This window comes from Urtica dioica, chromosome 7 (assembly GCF_054948205.1).
Source record: "Urtica dioica subsp. dioica isolate 48M chromosome 7, U.dioica_male_clone48M_v1_H2, whole genome shotgun sequence".
NCBI classification, from domain to species: Eukaryota; Viridiplantae; Streptophyta; class Magnoliopsida; order Rosales; family Urticaceae; genus Urtica; species Urtica dioica.
Window position 1 is genome coordinate 39,322,604 of NC_142762.1, and position 25,458 is coordinate 39,348,061.

The window sequence follows — 25,458 nt, forward strand, 5'->3', positions numbered from 1 at the left end:
TACAAATTTCGGGGGCGCTTCAAAAATTCAAATTTATCGCACTGATTATCAGCACTTGACTGTTACACTCGGTGGCCTTGATTTGAATCTTTATTCGATGATTTTGAGAAGGAAAAAAAAAAGAAAAAAAAAAAGAGAAAAGAAGACAAAATTGATTTCTTTAATTTGTAACGGAACAGAAGTAGCTACTACTACACTCTTACATTCTCTCTCTCTCTCTCTCTCTCTCTCTCTTGTTCTATTTCTCTCCCTTTAAATCCACTCACATTCCAAAGCCCACCACCAAACCCGAAAACACCCAAACAAAAGAAAAGGAAAAAGGAAAACCAATAAAGTATTTGCACAGGCACGCAATGTCATTATAGTAATTTCCCATCCTACCCAACCTTTCCTTTTCTTCTTTCTTCGCTCTCTCTCTCTCTCTCTCTCTCCCTTTCTCCAGCACGGCACTATCTAACCTCAGTAATAGTTGTAGTGGTAGTTGCTTTGCTCGCACACAGTCAGACAAAACAACAATACAAATCTCTCTCTCTCTCTCTCTCCAACTCTCGCTTTGTCTCTCTAGACCAAACAAAGTCGAAGAATGGAAAGAAGCACGCCGGTGAGGAAACCGCACACGTCGACGGCAGATCTGCTGACGTGGACCGAAACTCCGCCGCCGGATTCTTCGGCCGTTGCCTCCGCCGCGTCTCGCTCGGCGGTCCGGTCTCACCAGGTGACATTTCCGTGATCGGATTCGTTCTTTCTTCTCTTTTTTTATTTATTTGTTCATTGATTGGTGTTTTTTTTTTCGCAGCCATCAGATGGGATCAGTAAGGTGGTATTCGGTGGTCAGGTGACGGACGAAGAGTCTCAGGATTTGAACAAACGGTGAGATCTGCTCTTTATCTCACTTTTCCTTCTTTTCTTCTGTTACTGAAGCTGGTTCACTATACTCGTCTTTACCATTTTAGTATTGTTAATTGGTTTTTTTTTTTTTTTTGTTTAAATAATCGAAGCTTCTTTTCTTTGTCGTTATTGTGAATTTCAGCTTCATTTCGAATTCTTTTCACGATTCGGATTGCGATCTGATTACTGATCTGTGTTTCAAAACGTACGAAACGGATGCAATAATTTGACGCTCTCAGTTTATCTTGTTTCTTTTGAATTTGATTTGAATGATCTGATGAAGGATTTTTTATATTTTATATTTTTTTATGATTAGTTGTAGTATCTGCACGAGTATTGAAGTCCAAAATCTTCAATAATGCGATAATACATAAGGCTGCTATAACATATTATCTTTAATTAGAAACATTGAGATAAAAGGAAAATCTCCATTCGTGTTATAGATACATCTCTCTCCCATCTCATATTTTCTATGCGGCTCAGAATGTTTTCCGGATTTAATTCTGCAAACATGTATTAGGTACATGAAAAATTCGTTACGTCTTGACTCTTGATCAATTAAGTTGCGTGGCTATTTTGTACTTTAGATTCCATTTTTGTATTTCATTAACAGGACCACTTTATTTTCTTCAATTCTGTACTTTGCAAAATTCAATTTGACTTCAGCTCTTCAAAAACTTGAGACTTCTCTACTTGTCAAACATTGTTATTGGTAATGCTTAGGTTTTCCACATTCCATAATACTAACGTGTGTCTTTTCTGCCTCATAGTTTCTCAGCAATGAAAGTGCGAGAGTTTTAATTTCTTGTTTCTTAGAAACGATGTTATGAATATGAAATAGCCCGCACGTCTCTGATGCTTGTTTTTTGCAATAGGAAACCTTGTTCAGGGTATAAGATGAAAGAGATGACTGGTAGTGGGATTTTTGTTGGCCAAGCGGAAGATGAGGAAGAGGAATCTGGAAACCTCAGTGCTACCCCGAATAACAAAACAGGGCTACGTATGTACCAGGTACGTTCTGCACTTTCAAAATCATCTCTGAACGTACGTAATGTGATTCGATTTGCTTGACTGTGTATCTCTTCCGATCTCGTATATCAGCAAGCATTATCTGGAATCAGTCACATCTCTTTTGCTGAAGAAGAGGGCGTGTCGGCGAGAAAACCCGCGACACTGACTGAGGTGGCAAAGCAGCGAGAGCTGAGTGGGACCTTGGAAGCCGACGCAGATTCTAAGTTAAAGAAGCAACTTTCCAACGCCAAATGCAGAGAGCTTAGCGGGTGTGACATCTTCGCTCCTCCACCCGAGATCTTACCGAGGCCGACCATGGCTTTGGATTTCGGAGGATCTGTAGACCACGGAGAATCACGTAACGTAAGTGATTGTGTGTGTGCCCATGTCAATGTCTCATTCCATGATTTTTTTTGTATGTTCTGAAATTGGGTGTATTTTGTTTTGTTTTCAGGGACATGCTGTTTCTGGTGATGAGCCCATGAAGACGGCGAAGAAAATATATAACAAGAAATTCTCAGAGCTCTCTGGAAACGACATATTTCAAGGCGATGCCGATCCAAGCGGTGCTGACAAATCGTTAAGCGTGGCTAAACTACGGGAGATCAGTGGAAACGACATCTTTGCTGATGGGAAAGTAGAGGCTCGGGACTACTTGGGCGGGGTCCGCAAACCCCCGGGCGGTGAGAGTAGCATCGCCTTGGTTTGACTTCCTTAGGCGCTAACTTTGGTTTTTATATTTATGGCATCTCTCTGGGGAGTCAGTCTTGGTGTTTGTGATGTTCCTTGGCTTAGTGGGAATGTGTTATTCTATATTATTTTGACCTTTTCTCGCATTATTGGGATTTTGGGCATTTGAATGTTTAGGTTTTAACAAGTCTCGGCCAGTGGAGTATGGACTAAATATTTTATGCTAATTGGGTTGTATGTCCATATAGTGTGTTTTTTTCGTCTCTCTTTTCTTTCTGGTTACGTGTTGATGAAGTGCTTTGGGCTGTTTACGGGGTATTTTAATTTATTTAATTTTTTTTGTTAACTATATTTTTAATTACAAAATTCGCGCACGATTTCATTATCTGGTGTCGAAGGTTATTCCTGATAGTTGTGAAATAAAATTGATAATGGGTGAGACAGTGAAATGCATGATTTAGTCAAAGTAAAGTACTATTGTTTATTAAGGTGATACATGCTGACAAACGAGCACTTATAATGTGACTACTACCAGCGTAATAGGAATGTAAGCACCTTAAATGCATTTGCTTAATAGCAATTCAGTTCTGATTAAAAAAAAATAATTAGCAATTCAGCAACTATTTTTTAGGTTTTTACATCAACTGGATTTAGAAACCTACTTTAAGAAACCCTCGGTCTCTCTTTTGTAATCAAGTTGGGTAAGCTTTTATGCTTTTACCACAATATTATGGCGGTAGTTTTTGTGTTTCCAAGATGACTTAGTTCTTAGCTCGAGTTTTTTTTTAGTCTTTTGGTGGTACAAACAGTTGAACGTTTATCACCACGGTTGGTGATCTTCGGGCACTTTGATTTATTCACTAACTTTTGAGGGGTTTTTTTTTTTTTGAAGAACTAGTGAATTACTCAAATTTTAGTGTATATATTTCGTTAATTGGAATTTTCACACAACGTGCTTTCATCCATTCTAGCAGGTTTCATTCTATATTGTTAAGAGATGTAAAATGATTGTACTCTTGAGTTTACACAACAAACTTTAAAAATCTTGCGTTGTATCAAAATGAATCCTTCTGTTAAAAAATTTCAAACGGTGTTAAGCAATTAAGGATACAAATGTATTTTTTTTTATATTCTTGATTTTTTTTATTATTATTCTGTTTAAAATTAAAAAAATCTAATGAAGATGGCCCGCAGGATCGTGCTGTTGAGGAAGTTGGTGTTGAGGTTGAGCCAGATGAGGCTCTTGATGTCTCCGAGGCCCGTCGGTGCCGGAGAGGGAATTGTTGCTAAACTTGAGGATTGCTAAGTTCCGGCGGGATTTCGCCGCTGAGTTGGTTGAAGTCGAGGATCAGATTCTCCAACGAGTGCATCTCCGAGAGCTCCCCCGGAAACTCGCTGTCGAGGTCGTTGAGCCAGACGATCAGATTTTGGAGCTTCGTGAGCGATCGGGAGGCCGATCGGGATTGCCGCTGAGACTTCCGTCGCATAGGTCGATTGTGAGATTTCATGTGAGGTTGTTGGAGCTTAGATTCATGGTAACCAGGCTTGGGAAATCCGAAATGGAGGTCGAAAGCTCACCATAGAACCAGTTTTTCGAAGAGGCTGAGAGACTTGAGATTCTTGAGCTTCATGAATGTCGCAGTCGAAAAAACGGCGAACAAGTTTTTCCTGGAAAGCTCGATTGTTTTCAGCTCCGAGCAAGCGCCGAGTGCGACGGGGACAAAGCCGGTGATATTATTCTCGGACAAGTCGAGGTCAACGAGGTCAGAGCACTGTTGGAGAGAGACAGAGACCGGAGAGTCTCTGACGGGAAAGAGCTCTGAATCGGAGTGTTTAACGGGATACTAGAAACGTTGGGGAAGTCAAGGTTGGAGCAGCCAGAGATCGCGCGAGAAACGTCGCCGTTTGTTGCCAGAGATATCGAGATACTTCATAGAAGAACAGTCGTCGAACATCGGAGAGTTGAAACGGGCAGACAAGTTAAACTTTATTGGTTTTATATTTAGTTGTTTATTAATAATTTTTATTTTACTTTTAAAAAGGATATGTAGGTAATTTTTCCAATAAAGTGGTCACATGACCAGGACGTGATAAAAAAAAAATTTGGATGTCCGTTAAAAAAAATATGATGGAAGGACTATAATTGATACAATGCATATTTTAAAGTTTGTTATGTACGATTTTCAAGTACAAGGAGTATCGGGTTGTTCGTGCAAGAGTTCGGAGGGATTCTTGTAAATAGACTTTTAACTTTTGAAAAAGTAGGTAATAATGTCTAGTTATTTCCTATATTAACCTTAACATGATAACTTTATGGTGGATGAGTTGCCTTATAAAAAGACCAATTTTTTATTTTCAAATGAAAATTATGACTGGGTCAAACTTTCTCTTTTATTTTTCCATTAGAAAACATATTTCTTTTAGTTACTCTAATATAAAACTAAATTTCTATAAATAGAGTTCATATGAGCTCGAATACTAACATAAAAACTCTATATTTAGTATAATTTTTTACATCAAATAATTAGTTTTACACTAAATTTGACGTAAACACTACATTGTAAAATTACACTAAATATTTAAGCATTATTATTCTATATCTAATTTATATTAAATAATTAAAGTGTGTGTATATTTTCGATTAGACATATGCTTAGTAGGTAGTAAAATAAAATCAATAAAAAATATACTGTTGAATATTCTCTTTGGTGTAAAATATAGTGTAATATCATGGAGAAAAATTATAATTTTCTATAAAATCTCTACTATATTTGATGTAAAAAAAAACATCAAAATGATGTTAGGGTTAGATAAGCTCTTAATAAGTTGAATGATTAAATAACACTAAAACTTAGGGTTTCTAGTATGTTATATATATATATATATATATATATATATATATATAAATATCACATCATGAATATTTATTTTTGAATTATTGTGAAATTTTTAAGAGATTTATAATTAACTAGGCCACTTTAAACATGTGATTTTGGATCTAGCCTATGTTTGACAATTTTTAGGGATATAGCCAATGACTTATGTGGCAATAATTAAGGTCTGATTTGCATTTATTTATTAACAAATTCGTCACTTTCTCTCTCTTATTTTTTTTCAAATAATTTTTTTTGCATCAAAACTTCAAATATTCGCATCTTTCTCATACGAACTCGAAATTGAGTGATTTAAGATTCTACAAATTCGTGGCGTCGAGATCTTCAAAAATAGACCCATTATGTTTGATGAAAAATTATATTTACGTCGATAGTTTCAAAAAAATTCAGTTATTTCCATATTTAAGGTAGTAACGTAATTTTTCTACATATATGGTATTAAACATGTTTTTTCATCAAACACAATGGATCTATTTTTGAAGATCTCGGCGTCACAAATCCGTAGGATTTGGAATTACTCAATTTCGAGTTCATATGAGATAAATATGGTTTTTTTGAAGTTTTTATGTAAAAAAAAAGTGTTGAAAAAAAATAAGAGAGAAAAAATAACGACATTATTAATAAATAAGGGCAAATCAGACCGTAATTATTGCCACATAAACTTGTTGGCTATTTTCCTAAAAGTTGTGAAACGTAAGCTAAAAACAAATTTCATAGTTTCATTAGGGCTATTTTGGTACACTGCCAAATTTGTAATGTTTTGAAATAAATAGGGTGACATAAGCCCCATGTCAAACTCATTCCACTGGAATACTGATAAATTTTAGTAATAATTTTAAGAAATTTGTAAGCAACTAAGTCATATAAAATTGATTGTTTGATAAATATCCAACGTTTGGTTGATTATAGTAAATTAGCCACTGAATATATTAAAAAAAAATTAAATGATAATTTTTTTTGAATAACTTCCGCCCCTCAATTGTTCATAGGCGAAAATTATTTGGACAAAATTATCAATTTAATTATTGTGAATAAAATCAGTGGTTAATTAATTAAAATTAACCGAGCTCTCGTTATTATGCAAAATTATAGGACTATAATAATCATTTCAAACATTAACCTTGACATGATAACTTTTTGGTGGATGAGTTGTCCCAAAGAAAGACAGACTTTCAAGTTTTTAAATAAAAACTACGTCCGGATCAAGATCCACCATTTTGTTACTCTCATCTATTTTCCTTTTCTTTGAAAACATATTTAGTTTTAGTTGATCCCATTTTCGTGTCACATTTCATAATCCGTCTAATCTATAAGAAGGCATTTCATGAATATTTTTTTAAAAAAATTTACTCATCTTTTTTATATTTAACTCTTTACATCCTATAGTGTACAGTGTGTACACTCACAATCAAATACATTGAGTTCCTTTCTACATTGAGTTCCTTATAAAAAAAATAAAAAAATAAAACTCAAATACATTGAGTTATGATAAAAAAAATTAGATATTAAAGTATAAATTACAATGATATTTTTTAAACCGCATAATATAAAATAATATTTATTTGAAAGGAAATTGAATCCACACTCTTGTTAAAAAAAAAAAGACCTCATACAAGCAGATAAACTTTATAATGTTAGAGAATCAAGCAAATATTGTTTTTATTATGTAACAGTATTAGAATGTGTTCACATGTTAAGAAAGCCTAGTCTACTTGTAAAATGCAAATATGTAACAAAGACCTTGTCAAAAAAAAAAAAAAATTGTAACAAAGACCAATCCCTTTAAGTTTTTTTTTTTCCCCATCTAAACAAGACGTAAATAAATGGATATAATTTCAGATCAGGTCAATAATAATGAAATTAGCAAGTACGGTCTTTTCTTAACAAGAAAACTAATCATTTTTACCAATCGTGTCCCGGGACAGTCTTACTCCCACAAAAGCGCACTAGCCTAACAATGCAGACCCTACCTAGGCCTAGGCTCAGAAATGCCCTTTTTGTCTTTTTACCGCTCTCTATCGCGGTCACTCACAAATCACAATTCCCATTTACAAACCCATGAATGATGAACGACTACGAGTGGCACAGATTGTAATTAACTGCATAACTCGCTACTTTCTCAACTAAAAAAAAAAATTATATATATTCGAGAGAAAATCGCTCGATTTTATTTTGTTATTTTTATATTTTGCAGGTAAATATCGCTCGAAAATCGCTTGATTTGTTACACTGAATCAGGAAGCTGCCAATACTAATTTATTTTATTTAACTTTTGGAAACAAAACTCTCTCTCTCTCTCTCTCTGTGCCTCAGCCACAGTCAGCTTTACGCGTAGCGCTCTTCGTCTTCGTTTTCATGGCGTGACGACCCTGAAACCGTGCCGCCACTATAACGTACAACACTTCTCGTACTCGAATAAAAAACACAGAATAGCAAAACAAAAAAAGAAATGTCAAAATCAAAATCCTCTCTTTGTCTCTATCTATTCTCTCACCTCCCAAAAAAATAATTTTTAAATGAAATAGTACTCCCTCCCTCACTCCCTCACCACTACTTACTCAGAGAAAAAAAACTCGATTCTTTTTTCCCTTCTTATTCTTCTATTTGGGTATTTGTGTCCCTCGCGCTCTGATTCTGTGTTATTCTCGTTTTTTTATAGTTTCTTTCTATGCTGTTGTGTTATTGTTTACGGCGATGACAATGACGGAGAGAGACGTGAATGCGAACGGGAACAATAATATTAGTAAAACTGCCACGCCGAGGAGTAGTTCGGTGGCGATAGCGAGGTGGTTGAGTTACGGCGAGACGGTCGACTCTCAGCTGCAAAACTCGCCGGGATTTTTCAACCCTCTCCGCCGGCGAGTCGACGATCGCGCCTCCTCTAGTCTCTCCGACGAGAGCTCTTTCTTCAGCTCCGGCGACACGGGTCTGGACTTGAGCCAGAGCTTCCACAGGATGAGTCTCGGAGGAGGACAGAGGACCGACCGAGACAGAGCCGGCCCTGGATTCGGGTCCGGATTCGGATTCGGGTTCGGACTTGATCAGCACGAAACCCCATCTCCACATTACGAAGGGCTCAACGGCGATATTGGGTCTCCCTGGATGGGTGGTCTCGGGTTCGGATATTCAGACTCAATAGGCTCTTCATCAAGAAATTCCAGTCCAACTTTGGTCAACGAAAACAGCTTCTACGCTTACCAGAACCTAATCGGCGGTGGTGGTTGGTCATATGAGAACCAGCCTTTCAATGGAGTGAATGGTCTCAGAGCGTCGTTTGGTTCATCAGCCCAAGATCACCATCGGTCCAGGACTAGATTGAACAACAATCATCATCAATCCTTCATCGAGTACGAGGGCTTCAAATGCGAAGAGAGTTTCATCCTCGACATGAGTCCCTCGGCGAAGAACGAACGGTCCCCGAGAAGCCTGGCCGGGTCGGAGAACCAAAAGAGCGAGCTCGGGTATCTGCCGAGGAGAGCGGTCCTCGAGAGCTTCCGAGGCATGGCAGCGCAGCGAGGCTTCGTGTACTTTATGGCCAAGGACCAGAGCGGCTGTCGAAACTTGCAAAGGGTGTTCGATGAAGGGACGAGAGAGGACGTGGACGTCATTTTCGAGAGCGTGATCGACTACGTCGTCGAGCTCTCCACCGACCCTTTCGGGAACTACCTCGTCCAGAAGCTTCTCGAGGTCTGCGTCGAGGAACAGAGGCGCCGGATCGTGTACGCCATCACCGTCCGACCCGATGAGCTCATAAGGATCTCCCTCAACTCGCACGGGTAACAAAAATTTCTTTGATTGTCCGTGTATTTCGTGATCTTGTGAGACGCTTTTGTGTTAATGTGGTATTGTTTTTGTTTTTTTTATTTGTCGCAGAACGCGTGTGGTTCAAAAGTTGGTCGAGACTGCGAGGAATCGGTGGTCTATATCGCTGATTATGAGGTGCCTTAAACCCGGCATTCTTGATCTTATCAAGGACCTGAATGGAAACCATGTTCTTCAGAGTTGCTTGAAATGCCTTAGCAATCAAGACAATGCGGTATTGTCTCTTCACTACGTTTCTCTTGATCATCTTTAGCACAGTCCTTTCTTAGCTACCAAGGCAAGCTGTTCTAGTGAACAATTTCAAACGAGTTTAAGCTTGGGAGTGTGTAGGACCAAAGAGAGTTTTGTGTTATGTCGAATGAAAAATGATTTCGATTGACCGTTCCAAATTATTGTCCTACAAAAAGATTAAAAATCACTAGGAATTGTCTTTGGTGATGAAACTTATGAAGGCTCAAATGAAACTTTACTATTCCATCAAACACTTGATGCATCTTTTTCTCATGCTTTTTTTTTTATCTCTGCCTCTGTGTTTTGCAGTTTATTTTTGCTGCTGCAACAAGATACGCCGTCGAAGTCTCAACGCATCGGCACGGGTGTTGCGTGATGCAAAAATGCATCGAACGTTCCACCGGAGGATATCAACTCGATCTCGTCACAGAAATTCTCAACCATGCAGTTCTTCTAGCAGCCGATCCTTACGGGTATAACCAACTCACTCTCTTTTATCTACAATGACATTCAATCTCTCATGAGTACTTGGCAAGATGAGAGGGTGTTCCTTGTATCTTGCACGAAAACAGGAACTATGTGATCCAGTTCATCATAGACCAGAAGATACACTACGCCACGGCCCAAATGTTAAGCCGTTTCAGAGGCCGTTACGTTCTTCTCTCGACTCAGAAGTGTGGGAGTCACGTGGTCGAGAAGTGCCTGAAAGAAGTCCCTCAGAGCCGAGAGGCCATCGTGACTGAGCTTCTCTCGGAGTCTCAGTTCGAGCAGTTGTTGCAGGACCCTTATGCCAACTACGTCATTCAGTCCGCTCTCAGTCTTACAAAGGCAAGTCTCCGAATTCGATCTTTTTTTGGGTTTTGTTGGTCTCTAACTTTCCATTTGCTTACAGGGTAAAGCTCACACTGCCTTGTACCAGAGAGTTTGCTCTCACAACCAGTCTCTTCGAGCCAGCCCTTTCTGCAAGAAGATTCTTTCTCAGACCATGGGAAAGAAATAGTCTTTTTTGCTCTCCCATCAAGAAGTAGAAGAAGAAGAATAAGACGAAGAAAATGTTATATTGCTTAATAATTAATGTTTTATATATGATGAACCCTCCATAGCTAAGTTTAGTTACAGGGCATGTGTGTTAATTAGTGTTTGTTGTTGAGTATCTCTGTTGTGTGTTTATTTCTAGACTTGCTCTTGTGTGTTCTGTGTTTATTTTTAGACTTGCTCTTGTGTGTTGTGTGTTGTGGTGCATTATGTGGTGGTGTAATTGTGACTTCTTGGAATTTTGTTTTATATAAAAATGTGTTTTATTATGTTTCCAGGCCTTATTATTTTTATGATCCCGGGCAATGTCATGTTGTGTATTCCGAGAGGCCTACTAGGAATTTCATCGGAGTTCGGTCTGCTGTGTAGATAGTAAGCATGTCTTTTGCAAGCAAATTATTTTTTTTCTAGTTACTTTTTTTCCCCTCTAATTGTTTAATTATGTTTTGTTATCTTAGAACAATTCTAATGAAAAGATGTCAAATTTTTACATATCATAAAAAATAATGTTTTTATTTTTATTTTTTCCTTTATCCACATTATTAATTGTAACACCTTACATCAAAACACTCCACTAGTGATAGCACTAAAAGTTGATTAAAATGAGTCGCACTCTACTCAAAATTGGGGTGTGTTTTATTATGTTGTTATTTTTTTTAAAATAAAAAGTAATGTAGGCATCGGTGCTAGGCACGGGACCCAATGGTACAATGATTGCTACCCACAATGTTAAGTGTCAAAAAGAAAAATTTGTCATGTAATTGCTACCAGGGGTTTAATCGGGTTGGGTTAGTCGGTTTTTTCATGTGCTATCAACCCGAACCGCTATAACTAATTTTTTAGTTTTAAAATTCAAACCAACCCGGTTGAAAGGTAAAACCAAACCAACCCAAAAATAATCGGGTTGGTTTGAGTTAGGATACTGTATCACACGGTATATTTGCCGTGAAGAATACAGTGTGATTGGAGGAACAAATCACTCTATATTTGGTGATTTATCGTGTGGTTGCACATGGCCTAAGTCAAACATTCCTTTTAGATTTAATAAAGAAAATAGAAACACATCTATCAAATTTACGGACGATTCGGCTATCTTGCCATTTTTAAGTTTGAGTTTGGCAGAATAACCCAACTTTGTAAGTATGAGGTAAAGTAGCAAAAAACTTTAAAACCCCAAAAGTATTCTCACATCGCTAGGCACCGAGGAAAACCGCACATGCCTTCCTCCCAGAGTGGACTTCGCAGACGAACACGATTCTTCTTCGCTTCCGATGCTTGAGTTCACCATCGAGGTCAAGCTCTCCGACGCCGCCAAGCTCCGCCGCCGAAACCCTAGACGGAGTTAAAGAAGGAGGCGAAGATTGTTTGGAGTTTTGGTCGGAGCGGTGGCTTTCGCTGGATGAGAAGAAGTTTTTGACGGTGGAGGGTTTCAAGTTCGTGGCGTTCAATGTGGAGCTTATGAGTTGTTGTCGCCGTCGTCATCGATCTTTGATGTGGTCGCTGCAGCTTGGAATCGTCGACGTAGTCGATGGCAATGTCGAGTTTCGGAAGGGAATCGAGGTTGAAGAGAGGGATTCCTAGAGCTAGGGCTTGGCGATGAGTGGAACTGGTGGTCTCTAGATCGAAGGTCGGAGATCGAAGGTACGTCGGAGATCAAAAGTCGACGTCGATCGTCATTACCACCACCGTCACTATCTCTTCTTCTTCTTCTTCTGGTTCATAGAAGAGTCGATTAAAATTTTTGAAAACAGGATTTAAAATTTTGACACTTCGTTTCCTTTTCGTTGCAGATGACTAGACTTCAAACAATAGAAGTGGATTAAATTTTTGAAGGCACAATTAAAATTTTTGAAATCATGTATCCTGACTGAAATCATGTAACTCGTTTGTGTGTTTTGAAACTGAATTAACAAAATTAAATGCATGATTAAATTTTTTGAAAATTTGTTGACTAGTTTTGACGTTGGAATTAGTTTTAAAACTATTTGTTATATATAAAAAGTGCATTAAAAAAATAGTTGATTAAAATTTGGACACTTACATTAATTATTTTGAAAATCTGGAAAAAAACCGGGTTCACCCAAACAGTAAGCGTATATTATTATTTTCACACCATAAATGGATAAAATACACTAACTTACAAAACTTTAACTATTTTGCTAAACATTGACTACTCTTTAAAAAAAAAAAAAAAAAAAAAAAAAAAAAGTGGTTACAAAGTGAACACTGGACTTTTCATTATCCAAATTAAATAGAGAAAAAACGCTATCAGATCTAGTCCCTTCAGTTCTTTTCATTTTCTTTTTTAGATGTTTAACAAAACCTCTTCTTTTATCTAGGTGATTGATGTGACGATGATGGTTTAATCTCCATAAAACTTGTGAAGTCTTTCAAAATTAAAGGTATGAAATCTATTTTCTTAAAGAGTAAAGCTATTTGTCTCGATTCATGAGTGGGAACGATCCACTCACGTGTTGACACGTGGCAGTTCGTTGCCACGTGTCAACACGTGAGTGGATCGTTCCCACTCGTGAATCGAGACAAAAATCATTTTCCTTTCTTAAATGTAATGATTCTTTATACAAGTAATTAAGTTGATGAAAAATTAAAGGATTTATGATATTTTTGTCCTGAACTATAGCGTTTTTAACAACTGGCTCTTGAAAGTTTAAAATTTGCGTAATTCTTCTTTCATGTTAGATTCCAATTCCTTTTTAATCCTTTTGTTAAGTCTGTTGTCAAAATAGTCAACGTCTTGACTAAAAAACAAGTATTATGATAAACTTGATTTAAAAAAAAAGGCTCTCTATCTCTCTCCAAATCCGGACACAAAAAATATCGTTAAGTCATACAACAACTTCGACGCCATTGCTAATCAGCCTCGGTTCCTCGGAAGCATCTTGACCATGGCGCTGCGAAGGCTCCTTCTCAGATCTCCGAACCTCAGAAACTTGCGATCGAACTCCAAAAACACTCCTCCGATCGATCCGAACATCAAGGCCGTCTTTCGGATTGTCGCCACCATCAAGCTGCATAAGTGAATAATTTAGTTGCAAAGGGAATAATTATTTGAGATGTAACAAACTTGAAAATTTGATTGAATTGTGAATTTGGATTTAGAGACGAACACAAACCATGAACTCGGAGATGTGAATATTGGGGGAGGTAGAGAGAGGTCGATTTAGAGACGAACATAAATATGAACACAAATTTATCGAGCCCAAGCTGCGATGCACACGATTATCACCCACGAACCGATAAATATACCACCTAAACAATCCATCAATCTATCATCATTTTGTCTATCAAACACACTTAAAAAATTATTTGATCATTTTTTTTTTTACTTTGTAAAAGAATCATCAATTCTCTGTCGGTCCTTCCTACCAAACAAGATCTAGTTCCTTTGTTTATGTTTTACTTTTTTTTTAGATGTTGAACAACAACACGATGTTGGTGACAATACGTTCTAAATGTGATGTGACATATGCGATGGTTCAATCAATCTCCACAAAATTGTAAGAGTCTTGAAGGTTATTCCTAGTCAATGACCCCGTTTTACATAACTTTGTTTTTTAAAAAAAGTGTTTTTAGATTCGGTTTTAAAAAAATACTGTTTTTTTTCAAAAACTGACAGGTGTTTGGTAAACTGTTTATAAAACAATTGTTACTGATAACAAAAGTTGATTTAGCGTTTGGTAAAATAAATATATTATAGTAAAAAGACTAAAATAGACATGTTCTTAAAAATTAAATAAAAATTATTAATATGTTTATTTATATGCATATATATGAATAATATTTTTTTCTAAAAAAAAATCAAAGAGAAAAAAAAAAGATAACGTAACAAGACAAACTACTATTGGACTCCAACGGCCAAAGGCATTCCAAAAAAATGCACAAATCATTTTTAACAACTTTCACTCTTAGATAGAAAAAAAAGATGAGTCAGAGAGAAAAGTTATGTATTATAATACAAAAATTCTCACAATTTATGAAGAGAGATATAATTTAAAATATCATACATATGACTTAGAAACACTTTGTACGAAAATATTACGGTAATTTGTATAGCAAACTTATAACCACTTTTTCAAAAAGCTATGAATCCTAACTTTTCCATCTCATGTACAAAATCTAAAATCGCTTTTGAAGTTTTTTGTAAAAACAGTTTTGCCAAACACCAGATAAGCAATTTAGTTTTTTTTTCTAAAAACAAAAACATGGCATTTTAATCTCAATCAAACGCATCCAATAACAAGATTTTTTATTTTTTGTTAAGTAGAGATTCTTTTAATTTGACAATTTAATAAAAAATTAAATGACATGATAGGGAAAGTACAAGTTACAAGTTACAATCAGAAGTAAGGAAAATTACAAAATAAATAAATACTAAATGATGTAAAGAAATTTTTAACGGACGTAAAAAAAACTGTACATCACTACAAAAAAACTCATTGAAGTTAAAAAAATCTTTAGATTTCAGATGATGTTATCTCGATCGTATATTTGGGAACATATTCAAGTGCACATTCGGTATAATTTTCTGAAAATAATGTTTTTTTTAATTACTTGCCTTAGCTAATTAAATGTGTGTGTTGCTTAAAAAAAAAAAAAAAAATTGTGTTTGTGTGTGCGAGAGAGAATATTATAACATCCGAGAAATGGCGTGCATGGTAGGTCTACACTTTGGGTCCGTATTTAAGCATTCAACTAGAACCTTCGCGATGTTTCCCAGCTCCATCTCAACTTCCTGCGTAGGACTCGGTATTCTTTTGTCCACAATATCCATCCACGCTGACTTCGAAAACATCGAGACCCGATCCCCTGGATGCTCACCCATCATAACTTCCAGCGCCACCACTCCGAAACTATACACGTCGCATTTCTCCGTCACTTTCATCGTGTACGCCAGCTCTACCAAAAAAAAAAAAAAAACAACCGTAATTAATAATAAATCAAAAGTAGGCCTATGCTTTTTTTTTTTTTTTTTTTTTTTTTTTTTTAACGTACCCGGTGCGAGATAGCCGTAAGTCCCGGCGATCGAAGTCCAGTTGGAGGAATCAGGGCTGAGAAACTTTGCGGTGCCGAAATCGGACACGCGAGGCTCGAAATCGGAGCTCAGCAAGACGTTGTTGGTCGAGAGGTCTCGGTGGGCGATGGGCGGCGAACGGTGGTGGTGCATGTAACAGAGCGCGTGAGCCACACCTCTTATGATGTTGACCCTCTCTCTCCACCCCACGCGCTTGGCTGTCTCGTCGCTCCTCAGCGCCGATCCCAGGCTTCCTCTCTCCTGGTACTCGTACACCAGAAACGTGCACCGCACGTGGGAACAAAACCCTAGCAGCCTCACGATGTTTCTGTGTCGAAGCTCGAGAAGCGCCGAGACTTCGTTGAGAAATTCCTTTGATAGACTCGTCTCGAGCTTCTTCACCGCCACTGTGTTCGTTGCCAGGCTGGCTTTGTAGACTTTTCCATGGCTTCCTTGTCCCACGAGGAATTTGGTGTCGAAGTTGTCTGTGGCTCTTACGATCTCGTCGTACATTGCTCGTCCGTCGTGGTTTAGAGCTGAGACGAAGAATTCTTCGACTTCCTCGCTTCGATTTTCCGTTCTTGTTTTCTTTCTTCTTTTTATCAGAAAGATGATCGCGATTAGTCCGGCAAGAATAGGGAGAATGATAAACACAACCTTGTTTATTCCTTTGTTGGATCTACTAGAGAACGTCTTTGTTTTGCAGGGTTTGAGACCTTTGAAATCGCCGCATAGATTCCCGTTATTGCCTTCCAGTCCTCTTCCTTTCGCAGCTTCTTTAAACGCCGAGGTGTTTGGGACCGGACCGTGAAGACGGTTATAAGACAGATCTACGCTCGACAGCCACGACATGTCGGAAAAAGTCGCCGGGATCAGACCGGAGAGATCGTTGCTGGAGAGACTCAACGACTCCAAGCTCTGCATCTCTCCCATCTCCCGTGGAATCTCGCCGCTGAGCCGGTTGTGACTCACATCCAAATTTGACAAATGAACTAGTTTCCCGAACCGGCTCGGAATTCCTTGGCTCAGTCTGTTTCGGCTCAGATTCAAGTAGTTCAAGCCAATTAAACCTCCGAGCTGGCTTGGAATCGAACCATTCAGTTCATTGGACGACAGATCGCAGTCCTGGAGCGATTTCAAGGATCCGAATTGGATTGGTATAGCCCCAGAAAAATGGTTGCCGTTTAGCCTTAGACTCAGGAGGGAAGTCAAACTTCCGAGCTCCATTGGAATCGCACCGACGAGACGGTTGGAAGAAAGGTCAAGTTGTCGGAGTTGACTCCCCACGAAACCTATCTCCGGCGGGATCGAGCCGCTGAGACTGTTCCCCGAAAGGTAGAGAGCTTTCAAGCTCGTGCACTGTCTCCAATCGCGAGATATTTTGCCGTGGAATCTATTGAGGCTCAAATCAATGTACCCCAACTTCGGATACACCCCAAAGGCTTCGGATACATCCCCGGAGAACCGATTTCCTTCCAGACGGACTCTCACGAGGCTCGTACAGTTCTTCAGAGTCCTCGGGACCGAGCCGGTGAAATCATTGCCGTACGCGATGAGGCTCCTAAGCCTCCCTCCTTTGCAGATCTCTCCTGGCAAAGAGCCGTTGAAGTGGTTCGTGTCAAGCTGTAAGACAGTTAGATTGACCAGACTTCCTATCTGTGGTGGGACCGGCCCGAAGAGCCAGTTGTCGCGAAGGCAAAGGACTTCTAAGTGGGCCAGCCTGGCAAGCGAGCTCGGGATTGTGCCGTTGAGCTTGTTGATGGACAGCTGTAAGGTCAGGATCGACTTCAGTTTACCGAGCTCTTCGGGTATGGGGCCCGAAAGGCTGTTGTTGGCGACTCCGAGGAATGTAAGTTTGGTTAGATTGCCTAGAGACGGAGGGATTGGGCCGGAGAATAGGTTTGATTCTAGGTTTAGCTTGATGAGAGATTTTAAGTCATTTCCTATTTGTAGAGGAATAGGACCGGAGAGTTGGTTTTTGGTGATGTTCAATAGGGCTAAACGGCTCAAGTTTTTTAGGCTTGGCGGGATTTCACCCGAGAGTCTGTTGGCTCCGAGGCTGAGCGTGACAAGATTGGACAGGCTTCCGATTTCTCGAGGGACCGGACCCGAAATTCTATTTTCATGGAGATTTAGAATGATGAGATTTGTTAGATTCCCTATGGAGCCAAGGATTGAGCCTTCTAGGAGGTTTTTGCTGAGATCAAGCTCGATGAGTGATTTTAACGTGTGTAACTCAATAGGGACGGAACCATTTAGGTTATTTTTGGAGAGGTTTAAGACTTTGAGGTTTTTCATATTGCCGATTTCCGGTGGGATTTTTCCAGATAAGCTATTGAAAGACAAGTCAAGATGGGTTAGTTTTGCGAGAAAAGGGAAATTGTTGAGTGTGCCTTGCAAGCCAGAATCGGATAGGTTTAAAAAGACGACGCTTTTGGAAGCGTCACAAGAAATACCAACCCAATTGCATGGGCTAATTATGGCCGTACTGTTTGAGAGTGTTTTTATAGTACTCCAAGAGGGAAGAGATTCCGAGCCTCTCTCTCTCGTAAGGCTCGCTTTCCATTTGAGAAGCCCATGTGCTTCTCTAGAGTTGGAATGGGAAGCGAAAACAAGGACTGGAATCAAGTGAATGCACAACACAAAAGATGTTATAAAGCTCATGGGGTTTAGTTTTTTTGTGCTTGTGCCTTGTCGATTATAGCTTTAGGACTACTGTTATTATTTATAATGTGTGTTAGCATTACTAGACTACTCAGTTTGGGAAGGTTTTTAAATTAATTATGACTTTCATGACTTGCGTAAGTTTGGATCTATGTAATTTCTTGCTTTAATCAATTCTTCTATTGTTTATGTTCAAGGAAGACTTAATATGTATACGTAAAAATTAAATATATATGTGGTGACAGAATTTACGTTCCTAGCTACTATTTTTAGATACATTTGTTTTGAAGTTATTAATATATTGGTTAATGACTCGAAAAGTCAGTCAACGATGCATCCGAGCCATGCATTCTCAAGACTAAAATGTTTGACCATCTTAAGATTGACCGTTAACTAAATAACTATACCTATTTTTTTTTTATCAGATGACTATACCTACTTTACTCTTCTCCAAAAATCTTGTATTAAGTAATATAATATCTTATTAAGTGTCCAGCTATTCTGGAGACGACTACTTCAAAATCAAAGTCAAGTGAATGGCTAGCTAAGAACTTTAATATAAAATCTAAATTAAGCAACAGTTGAACGTTCGAGCAAGGTTCCAAATTGTTTAAATATGGAGTGATCAGAATATATTTGTAAAGATTATATATTAGTTATGCTGACAACTTCACAAACAATTTTAAAACTTCATGTCGTAGTTATATAACTTACTACATAAGATTACGACGGTTTGACTAATAATAGCCATCTAGTATTCTAATACACAGTTTTTTTTTTTTTTTTTTTTTTTTTTTTTTTTTTTTTTTTTAATTGTTTGTTCTCGGTGGAAATTTGTCGATAACAAAGAGTGAAGTGTCGGGACTCAGATAGCGAAATATTAAGTGTGAGTGTAAAAATTAAGAGAGCACGAAAAGTTCACCGCATAATCCGACATTGTTCTCTTTAGAGTTCCGATTAAGGTTGGACCTCTGTTTGTTATTCGAGAGGTCTTTCTATAGGAAGCTATTACGATTTCATTCCACAATCTCATTTATTGAAAAAATGACTAGATAATTGTGGGCACCACCGAGTTGTGCATGGTTGATAAAATACGCATAGAATAAACATTGATGTCTCAAGACAGAAGTACAGTTCTGCATACACAGTAGTCAAGATGTCTTAATATATTTTAGAGCATGTTGAAAGACATCTTCCCAAACAGATTTGCACTAAGCCAACAATATGAGTAACAGCAAGGTAGTCTAGCATATCTCCTCTTCTTGATATAGTTGTGCTCAAGTTACACATCTTTATACATGGGGGATAATTGAGTACGATCGGACATGCATTAGCATGAAATCTCCTATAACACAATTTAATATAAGTGTGTAAACCTACAAATGTAGTGAGGAGTTTAGTACGTCGTCCAAATTTTGCATATTTAATATAAATTAAAGCTCGAAATATTGGAAAAGAGTAGTAATTAATTATCATAGCAGTACTCTTAAAAACTCTCGCACATACACCATTTTACAAAGACTACTCCAAGTCCAAATAGAAGAACTCTTTACAAAAAGATGTTTTCGCTCGAGTAAAAAGAAAACCAATATCATTAGGGATAGCATTTTTACCCGAAACCCGTTAGCCCGTCCGTTACCCGGTCTTAACGGGTCGGGTAATACCCGTTCAAAATGAGTTAACGGGCTAACGGGTATTACCCGTTAGTATTTTAGCGGGTACGGGTCGGGTAGCGAAAATGTTAAACCCGCCCCGTTAACCCGCTAACCCGCTCGTTAATTATTTTTATGGAAAAAAACTAGATATATTTTTTTAAGAAAACATTAGATTACATCATAATGAGTAGGTTGTTGTTTTGATTCTTATTAAAAATTATTTTTTTATTTTTTTTAAACGGGTTAACGGGTACGGGTTAACGGGTACGAGTATTTTAATAGGCGGGTACGGGTACCGGTATTGGTGTACCCGCTAAAACCTGTACCCGTTGCCATTCCTAAATATCATCAAGCAAAACAGCAACATCACATCATGCAAAAATTCTCCACTAAACTCAGTATATTCTCCCATTCTTAAGAAAATGCTATGCTCAATTAATGTTGTTGAATAAATATGTATTGTATTTATAGATATGAACACGCCCCTCAAAATATGACTGCATCAGAAGATACAGAAGAAAAAAAAACATATAATGCCGTAAATTAAAGAGATGAACATCACGTATTCGAGCTAGCCACGAAGATTAACAAACTTGTGCTTAAAGATGTATGTGCAAATTGGAGCCAAGATAATGTTGCGACATAGTTTTCAGTTGTCCTACTCTTTGTGCATGACATAGTATATTGTGATCTAATATATTTCTCATGTCGCTACGGATTAGAAACATGTAAAAAAATTTGATCTTATTGTGATCTTATTATTAGGGTTGACAAGATCTCGGAAACATCTTTCATAGTTGGCCTAGCTTGAGGATTTTGATTCAAGCACGCGATCGCGAGCTTTAGAATATCGATGAGGTTGTCCGAAGTTTGTTGTGATGGGAAAGGGAGGCGGTCGTCTAATATGTCTTGGAGGATCATTGAAGTTCGAGTGACAGGAGACGATAGTAACATCGTGAGATTTCCGGGATGTTGGCCTTTGATCATTTCCAATATTAAAACTCCGAAACTAAACACATCGCATTTCTCCGTCACCTTCATCGTGTAAGCAAGCTCTGATATTCCAATTTGCCAAAACAAAGAATTTGAAGCTATGTTTATTTTTTCAATCTCTTAGATAAATATGTAAGAAAATAAATGAGATTGTAATGCTTGTAATTCAAATTATCAATTTTTAATCATATGAATTAATGTGTGTGAGGTAATCAATGCCTATTAATATTAATACTAGTTTTACTATATTTTTTTTTCCCATAAAAAGGTTCTTGCAACTATTTCAAGGAAAATAATGATACCAGTAGAGACAAAATTAATAAATCATTTTGCATATATTTCTGGACACAAGAACACAAAATTCTTCGAATGATTATCCGAACTTAATATTTGTTTGTGGTTATGACATTATTTATCAATTCATGTGTCAGCATAACGACAGTATGTATCCTTAATAATGCTTTTAGAATATGCTTGTATTTTTTATTTATACAAAGAAATGCCTGACACGTTGTATGGAATTACGAATTTATTGGTTTTTTTTGTCAGCTTGTACAATAGGTCCACACTAACTACTTTTTTATTTTTTATTTTATGAATGTAACTACTTAACAGATTCTTATTTTTAAAGGAAACAATATTTTTCAAACAGGTATCCGAAAACTGTACCCAAAAGAAAAGCATTAGGTCCACAACTGTTAGCCTTAAAACCCAGGTTTCAAAGCTCTAAAACAAGTTACTTGACAAAAATAACTACTTGCTAACAAAAATCTACAAACCACAAAATACGTGGATAATATTTTTTGGAAATTTGTCAAACGTCTATTTTTAAGGGCAATACAAATTAAAAGTTTTTTTTTTATTACTATATTATCGGCTCATTTAAATTTGATCTATGATCAGTTTTCTACTGGTTAAACACAATATTGTGCAGATATAATAAATTGTTCCCATCTATATTTTCATGCAAAAGACAAAGAGAGATAAAGAGCAGAATAGTAATATTATTACCTGGTGCGACGTATCCAAAAGTGCCGGCAACGGCAGTCCAATTGGAAGAATCCCTCTCCAAAAGCTTGGCCGTGCCGAAGTCAGAAATACGAGCCTCGTAATCGCCGTCGATCAACACGTTGTTGCTCGAAATGTCTCTGTGCACTATCGGCGGCGAAGTACCCGAATGCATGTACGCCAATCCCTCGGCCACTCCTCTGATCACTTTCACTCTCTTCTCCCAATCCAATTCCCTCGCTTTGCTCTCGTTGCTCAGCACCGAGCTTAGACTCCCTCTCTCGACGCACTCATACACCAAGAACGAGTGGCTCTCGTTGGAGCAAAACCCGTGAAGCCTCACCACGTTGCGGTGCCTTATCTTCGTCAACGCTCTAATCTCACTCAGAAACTCCTTCCGAAACGCCCTTCCCTCGCCGCCCTCGAGCCTCTTCACTGCCACCACCAGCCCCGACGAGAGCTCCGCTCTGTAAACGCTCCCCATCCCGCCTTGGCCGATGAGGTGATCCGAGGAGAAATCTCCAGTGGCTTTCATCACCTCTTCATACCCTATTTTCCTTCCGAAGATCGAGATCGATAGCACCGGGTCTCTGTCGGTCATCTCGACCTCGTTCGGTTTGGCGGTACGGTTTATTATTAAGGTGGAGCGAAACACCCAAGCCAAGTACAGAAGCGAGGAAGCCGCGATGATCGGACAAACCACGAGATAAATATATTTAAACTTGAGCTTAAACTTAGGGTTTAGCTTTGCCAGAGTTACACGTGGGTTGTCGCACAAACTTAGGCCGGTGGCGTTGAGGCAGTTGGAGCTCCTTCGTATCGAGTTGTTGTAATATTCTCCCGATAAGTGTTTGTCCGGAGTCGAACAGCAGAGTCGAGTGTGCGACGCGCTCACGATCAACCACTTGAGAAGTTGGTCAAGATTTGCAGGGATTTCACCGGAAAGGTTGTTGTATGAGAGGTTCATGGTGGCCAAGCTTTTCATGCCGGCGAGCTCCGACGGTATTCCACCGGTGAGGCGGTTATTGCTCAGATCGAGGTTCGAGAGGACGCGCAACTGACCGAGCTCGGTCGGAATCTCGCCGCTCAAACTATTGTTGCTTAGATCCAAGAGGTACATGTGTTGTAAGTTTTTGAGGCTACTCGTGATACGACCGGTCAACCGGTTCGAAGACAGGTCGAGGCGTTCTAGAAGGGTTAGAGATCCAAGCTCTGATGGTATTTCGCCAGAAAGACGGTTTTCGGGCAGAAGAAGATACACAAGCGAATTTAGTCTTCCCAACTGTTTTGGAATTTCTCCCACTAAACTGTTCGAAGTCAAGTTAAGCAGATTGAGTTGAGTCATGTTTCCCATTTCCGGTGGTATTTTGCCCGAAATCCTGTTCCCGCCAAACTGGAACGATTGTATCTTCGTCGAGTTTTGCCAAATCGACGAGATTTCGCCGGTGAGCTTATTGTCAGCCATGTTTATGTAATACAAGTCGGGATACCATCCAAAAAGTTCCGAGATGTCTCCGGTGAGTTGGTTTTCGTGGAGCGTTAGGCGACGCAAACTTGAGCAGTTTTTCAGGCTTCTGGGGACCGGGCCGGAAAATTCGTTTCCGTTCGCCGTGAAGTTCTGTAGTAATCCATTGCTGCAGATATTCTGCGGCAATTCGCCGATGAATTTGTTCCTGGCGAGTCGCAACACAGTCAAATTCTTGAGATTTTCTAGGGATTTTGGAAGCTGACCGGAGAATCCATTATCACGAACGTACAGAATCTCCAATCCGGTCAGGTTTCCGATCGAATCCGGAAGAGTTCCGTTGAGCTGATTCTCCCACAATTGAAGAGAAACAAGAGAGCTCAGTTGCCCGATAGACTCTGGAATCGTGCCAGTGAGCCTATTCCGATGGAGATCGAGACGTGTCAGCTTTATAAGGGAGGACAAGGACTTAGGGATTGGACCTGTGAGATTATTGTTGTGCAAGGAAAGCTCGACCAGGGCGGAGAGGTTTCCGATTCCGGCGGGAATAATTCCGGTGAGTTTGTTGCCAGAGAGGTCAAGATATACGAGGGCGGAGAGGTTTCCGATTGAATCCGGAAGAGGTCCGCTGAGCTGATTCTCCCACAGTTGCAGGGAAACGAGAGATCTCAGCTTTCCGATATCCTCGGGAATATCGCCGGTGAGTTTATTCCGGTGAAGATGGACACGTGTCAGCTTTCGCAGGCTGGATAACGACCTAGGGATTGGACCTGAGAGATGGTTTTTATCCATGGAAAGCTCGACCAGATCGGAGAGGTTTCCGATTCCGGCGGGAATAATTCCGGTGAATGAATTTTCGTTGAGACGAAGGTAAGCGAGTCTGGACAAATTTCTCAATGAAGTCGGGATCGAGTGACTGAGAGAGTTTCGGGACAGGACTAGGGATTTGAGCCTGTGAAGGAGGGAAATTTCAGGAGGAATTTTTCCGGTGAGTTTGTTGCCAGAGAGGTCGAGATATACGAGGGCGGAGAGGGAAGAGATTTCCGTCGGAATCGGACCGGAGATGGCGTTTCCGCTGAGGTTTAAGAGGTTCAGATTAGGGAAGGAAGAGAAGGAGAATTGGATTAGCGTACCTAATAAGCCACGCTTTGTGAGGGATACTCTGGTCACGTGTCCACTGGCGTTATTGCACGTGACTCCGGACCAGCCGGTGCATGGATTTATCGTGGTGGCGTTGGGATTGGGCTCGATGAACGACTCGTTGGTTTTGGAGAATCTCCTCCATGAAAAGAGGAGCGACTGTGAATCAATATTGGCGTTTTCAAGGCTGGCTTTCCATTTGAGGAGAGCTAGGGCTTCATCTTGAGAATCTCCATTGACATCAATGGCATGTACTGTTAGTACTATTAGTACGGAAAACGAGACAGAGAGCCACTGATGGTTCATTTTCTTTATAGTTGAAATTGGTGTTTTTTTCCTTTTTAATGGGTACATGATAGATATGACCATTCGTATGTTAAATCCATGTGTGAGCCTAAAAGACTCAAATGACTATGTCAAACTAATATATTTTATTGCTTCACTTCAGTGGTCCTTTGGAAAACGTAACGTCTTCAACTAGGTTTTCACCGAGTCTCTGCTTACTATACCTACGAACTCAGCTACGCTTAGAACATTTTTTTTTATGAATTAAGTTTGGAATAAAATTAGTCGTACATAACGGGTTCAGTGTCGATATGGTGGAAATATAAGGTGCAAACTATGAATAAAATCAATCAAATCCCATGTAGTTTATTTTTATTTTTTATAAATATAAACAATTCGAATAATTGGCGTGGTTGCTCACGAAATTGTTGGAGTTTACTATATCATATTATTTCGCAAGTGGAGTTTAAACAAATTGAGGCATGTGCTGATGACTTATATTATTTTTTTAAAAAAAATTATTATCGCCTCTTTTTTAATAGATAACATCTTGTGGACTAGATTTTTATATGAGTTCAAACTGATAAGATCAAGGTATCTCAAGTCACCTAAGCTTTGAATTAGGAAAGTTCGATGTTTCCCCCT

At 38.8% G+C, this 25,458-nt stretch overlaps 3 protein-coding genes across 3 annotated transcripts; 2 read left to right on the forward strand and 1 right to left on the reverse strand.

Annotated features, from left to right (window-relative positions):
- The first annotated feature begins 256 nt into the window (after nucleotides 1-256).
- Nucleotides 257-2,974, forward strand: LOC149391447 (N-lysine methyltransferase). Its single transcript, XM_089620188.1, has 5 exons — nucleotides 257-715; nucleotides 797-870; nucleotides 1,764-1,899; nucleotides 1,990-2,262; nucleotides 2,354-2,974. The coding sequence occupies exons 1-5, from the start codon at nucleotides 584-586 to the stop codon at nucleotides 2,606-2,608; spliced, it is 870 nt and encodes a 289-aa protein (XP_089476314.1). The 5' UTR covers nucleotides 257-583; the 3' UTR covers nucleotides 2,609-2,974.
- A 5,203-nt stretch (nucleotides 2,975-8,177) lies between these two features.
- LOC149391448 (putative pumilio homolog 8, chloroplastic) lies at nucleotides 8,178-10,629 on the forward strand. Its single transcript, XM_089619993.1, has 5 exons — nucleotides 8,178-9,259; nucleotides 9,357-9,519; nucleotides 9,846-10,009; nucleotides 10,109-10,364; nucleotides 10,429-10,629. Exons 1-5 carry the CDS (start codon nucleotides 8,178-8,180, stop codon nucleotides 10,534-10,536), a joined length of 1,773 nt encoding a protein of 590 aa, XP_089476119.1. The 3' UTR covers nucleotides 10,537-10,629.
- Nucleotides 10,630-20,371: 9,742 nt separating this feature from the next.
- Nucleotides 20,372-24,834, reverse strand: LOC149391449 (uncharacterized). The gene is made up of 2 exons (XM_089619994.1): nucleotides 21,927-24,834; nucleotides 20,372-20,977 (listed from the first exon to the last, which is right to left on the reverse strand). Exons 1-2 carry the CDS (start codon nucleotides 24,832-24,834, stop codon nucleotides 20,667-20,669), a joined length of 3,219 nt encoding a protein of 1,072 aa, XP_089476120.1. The 3' UTR covers nucleotides 20,372-20,666.
- Between the last annotated feature and the right edge of the window lie 624 nt (nucleotides 24,835-25,458).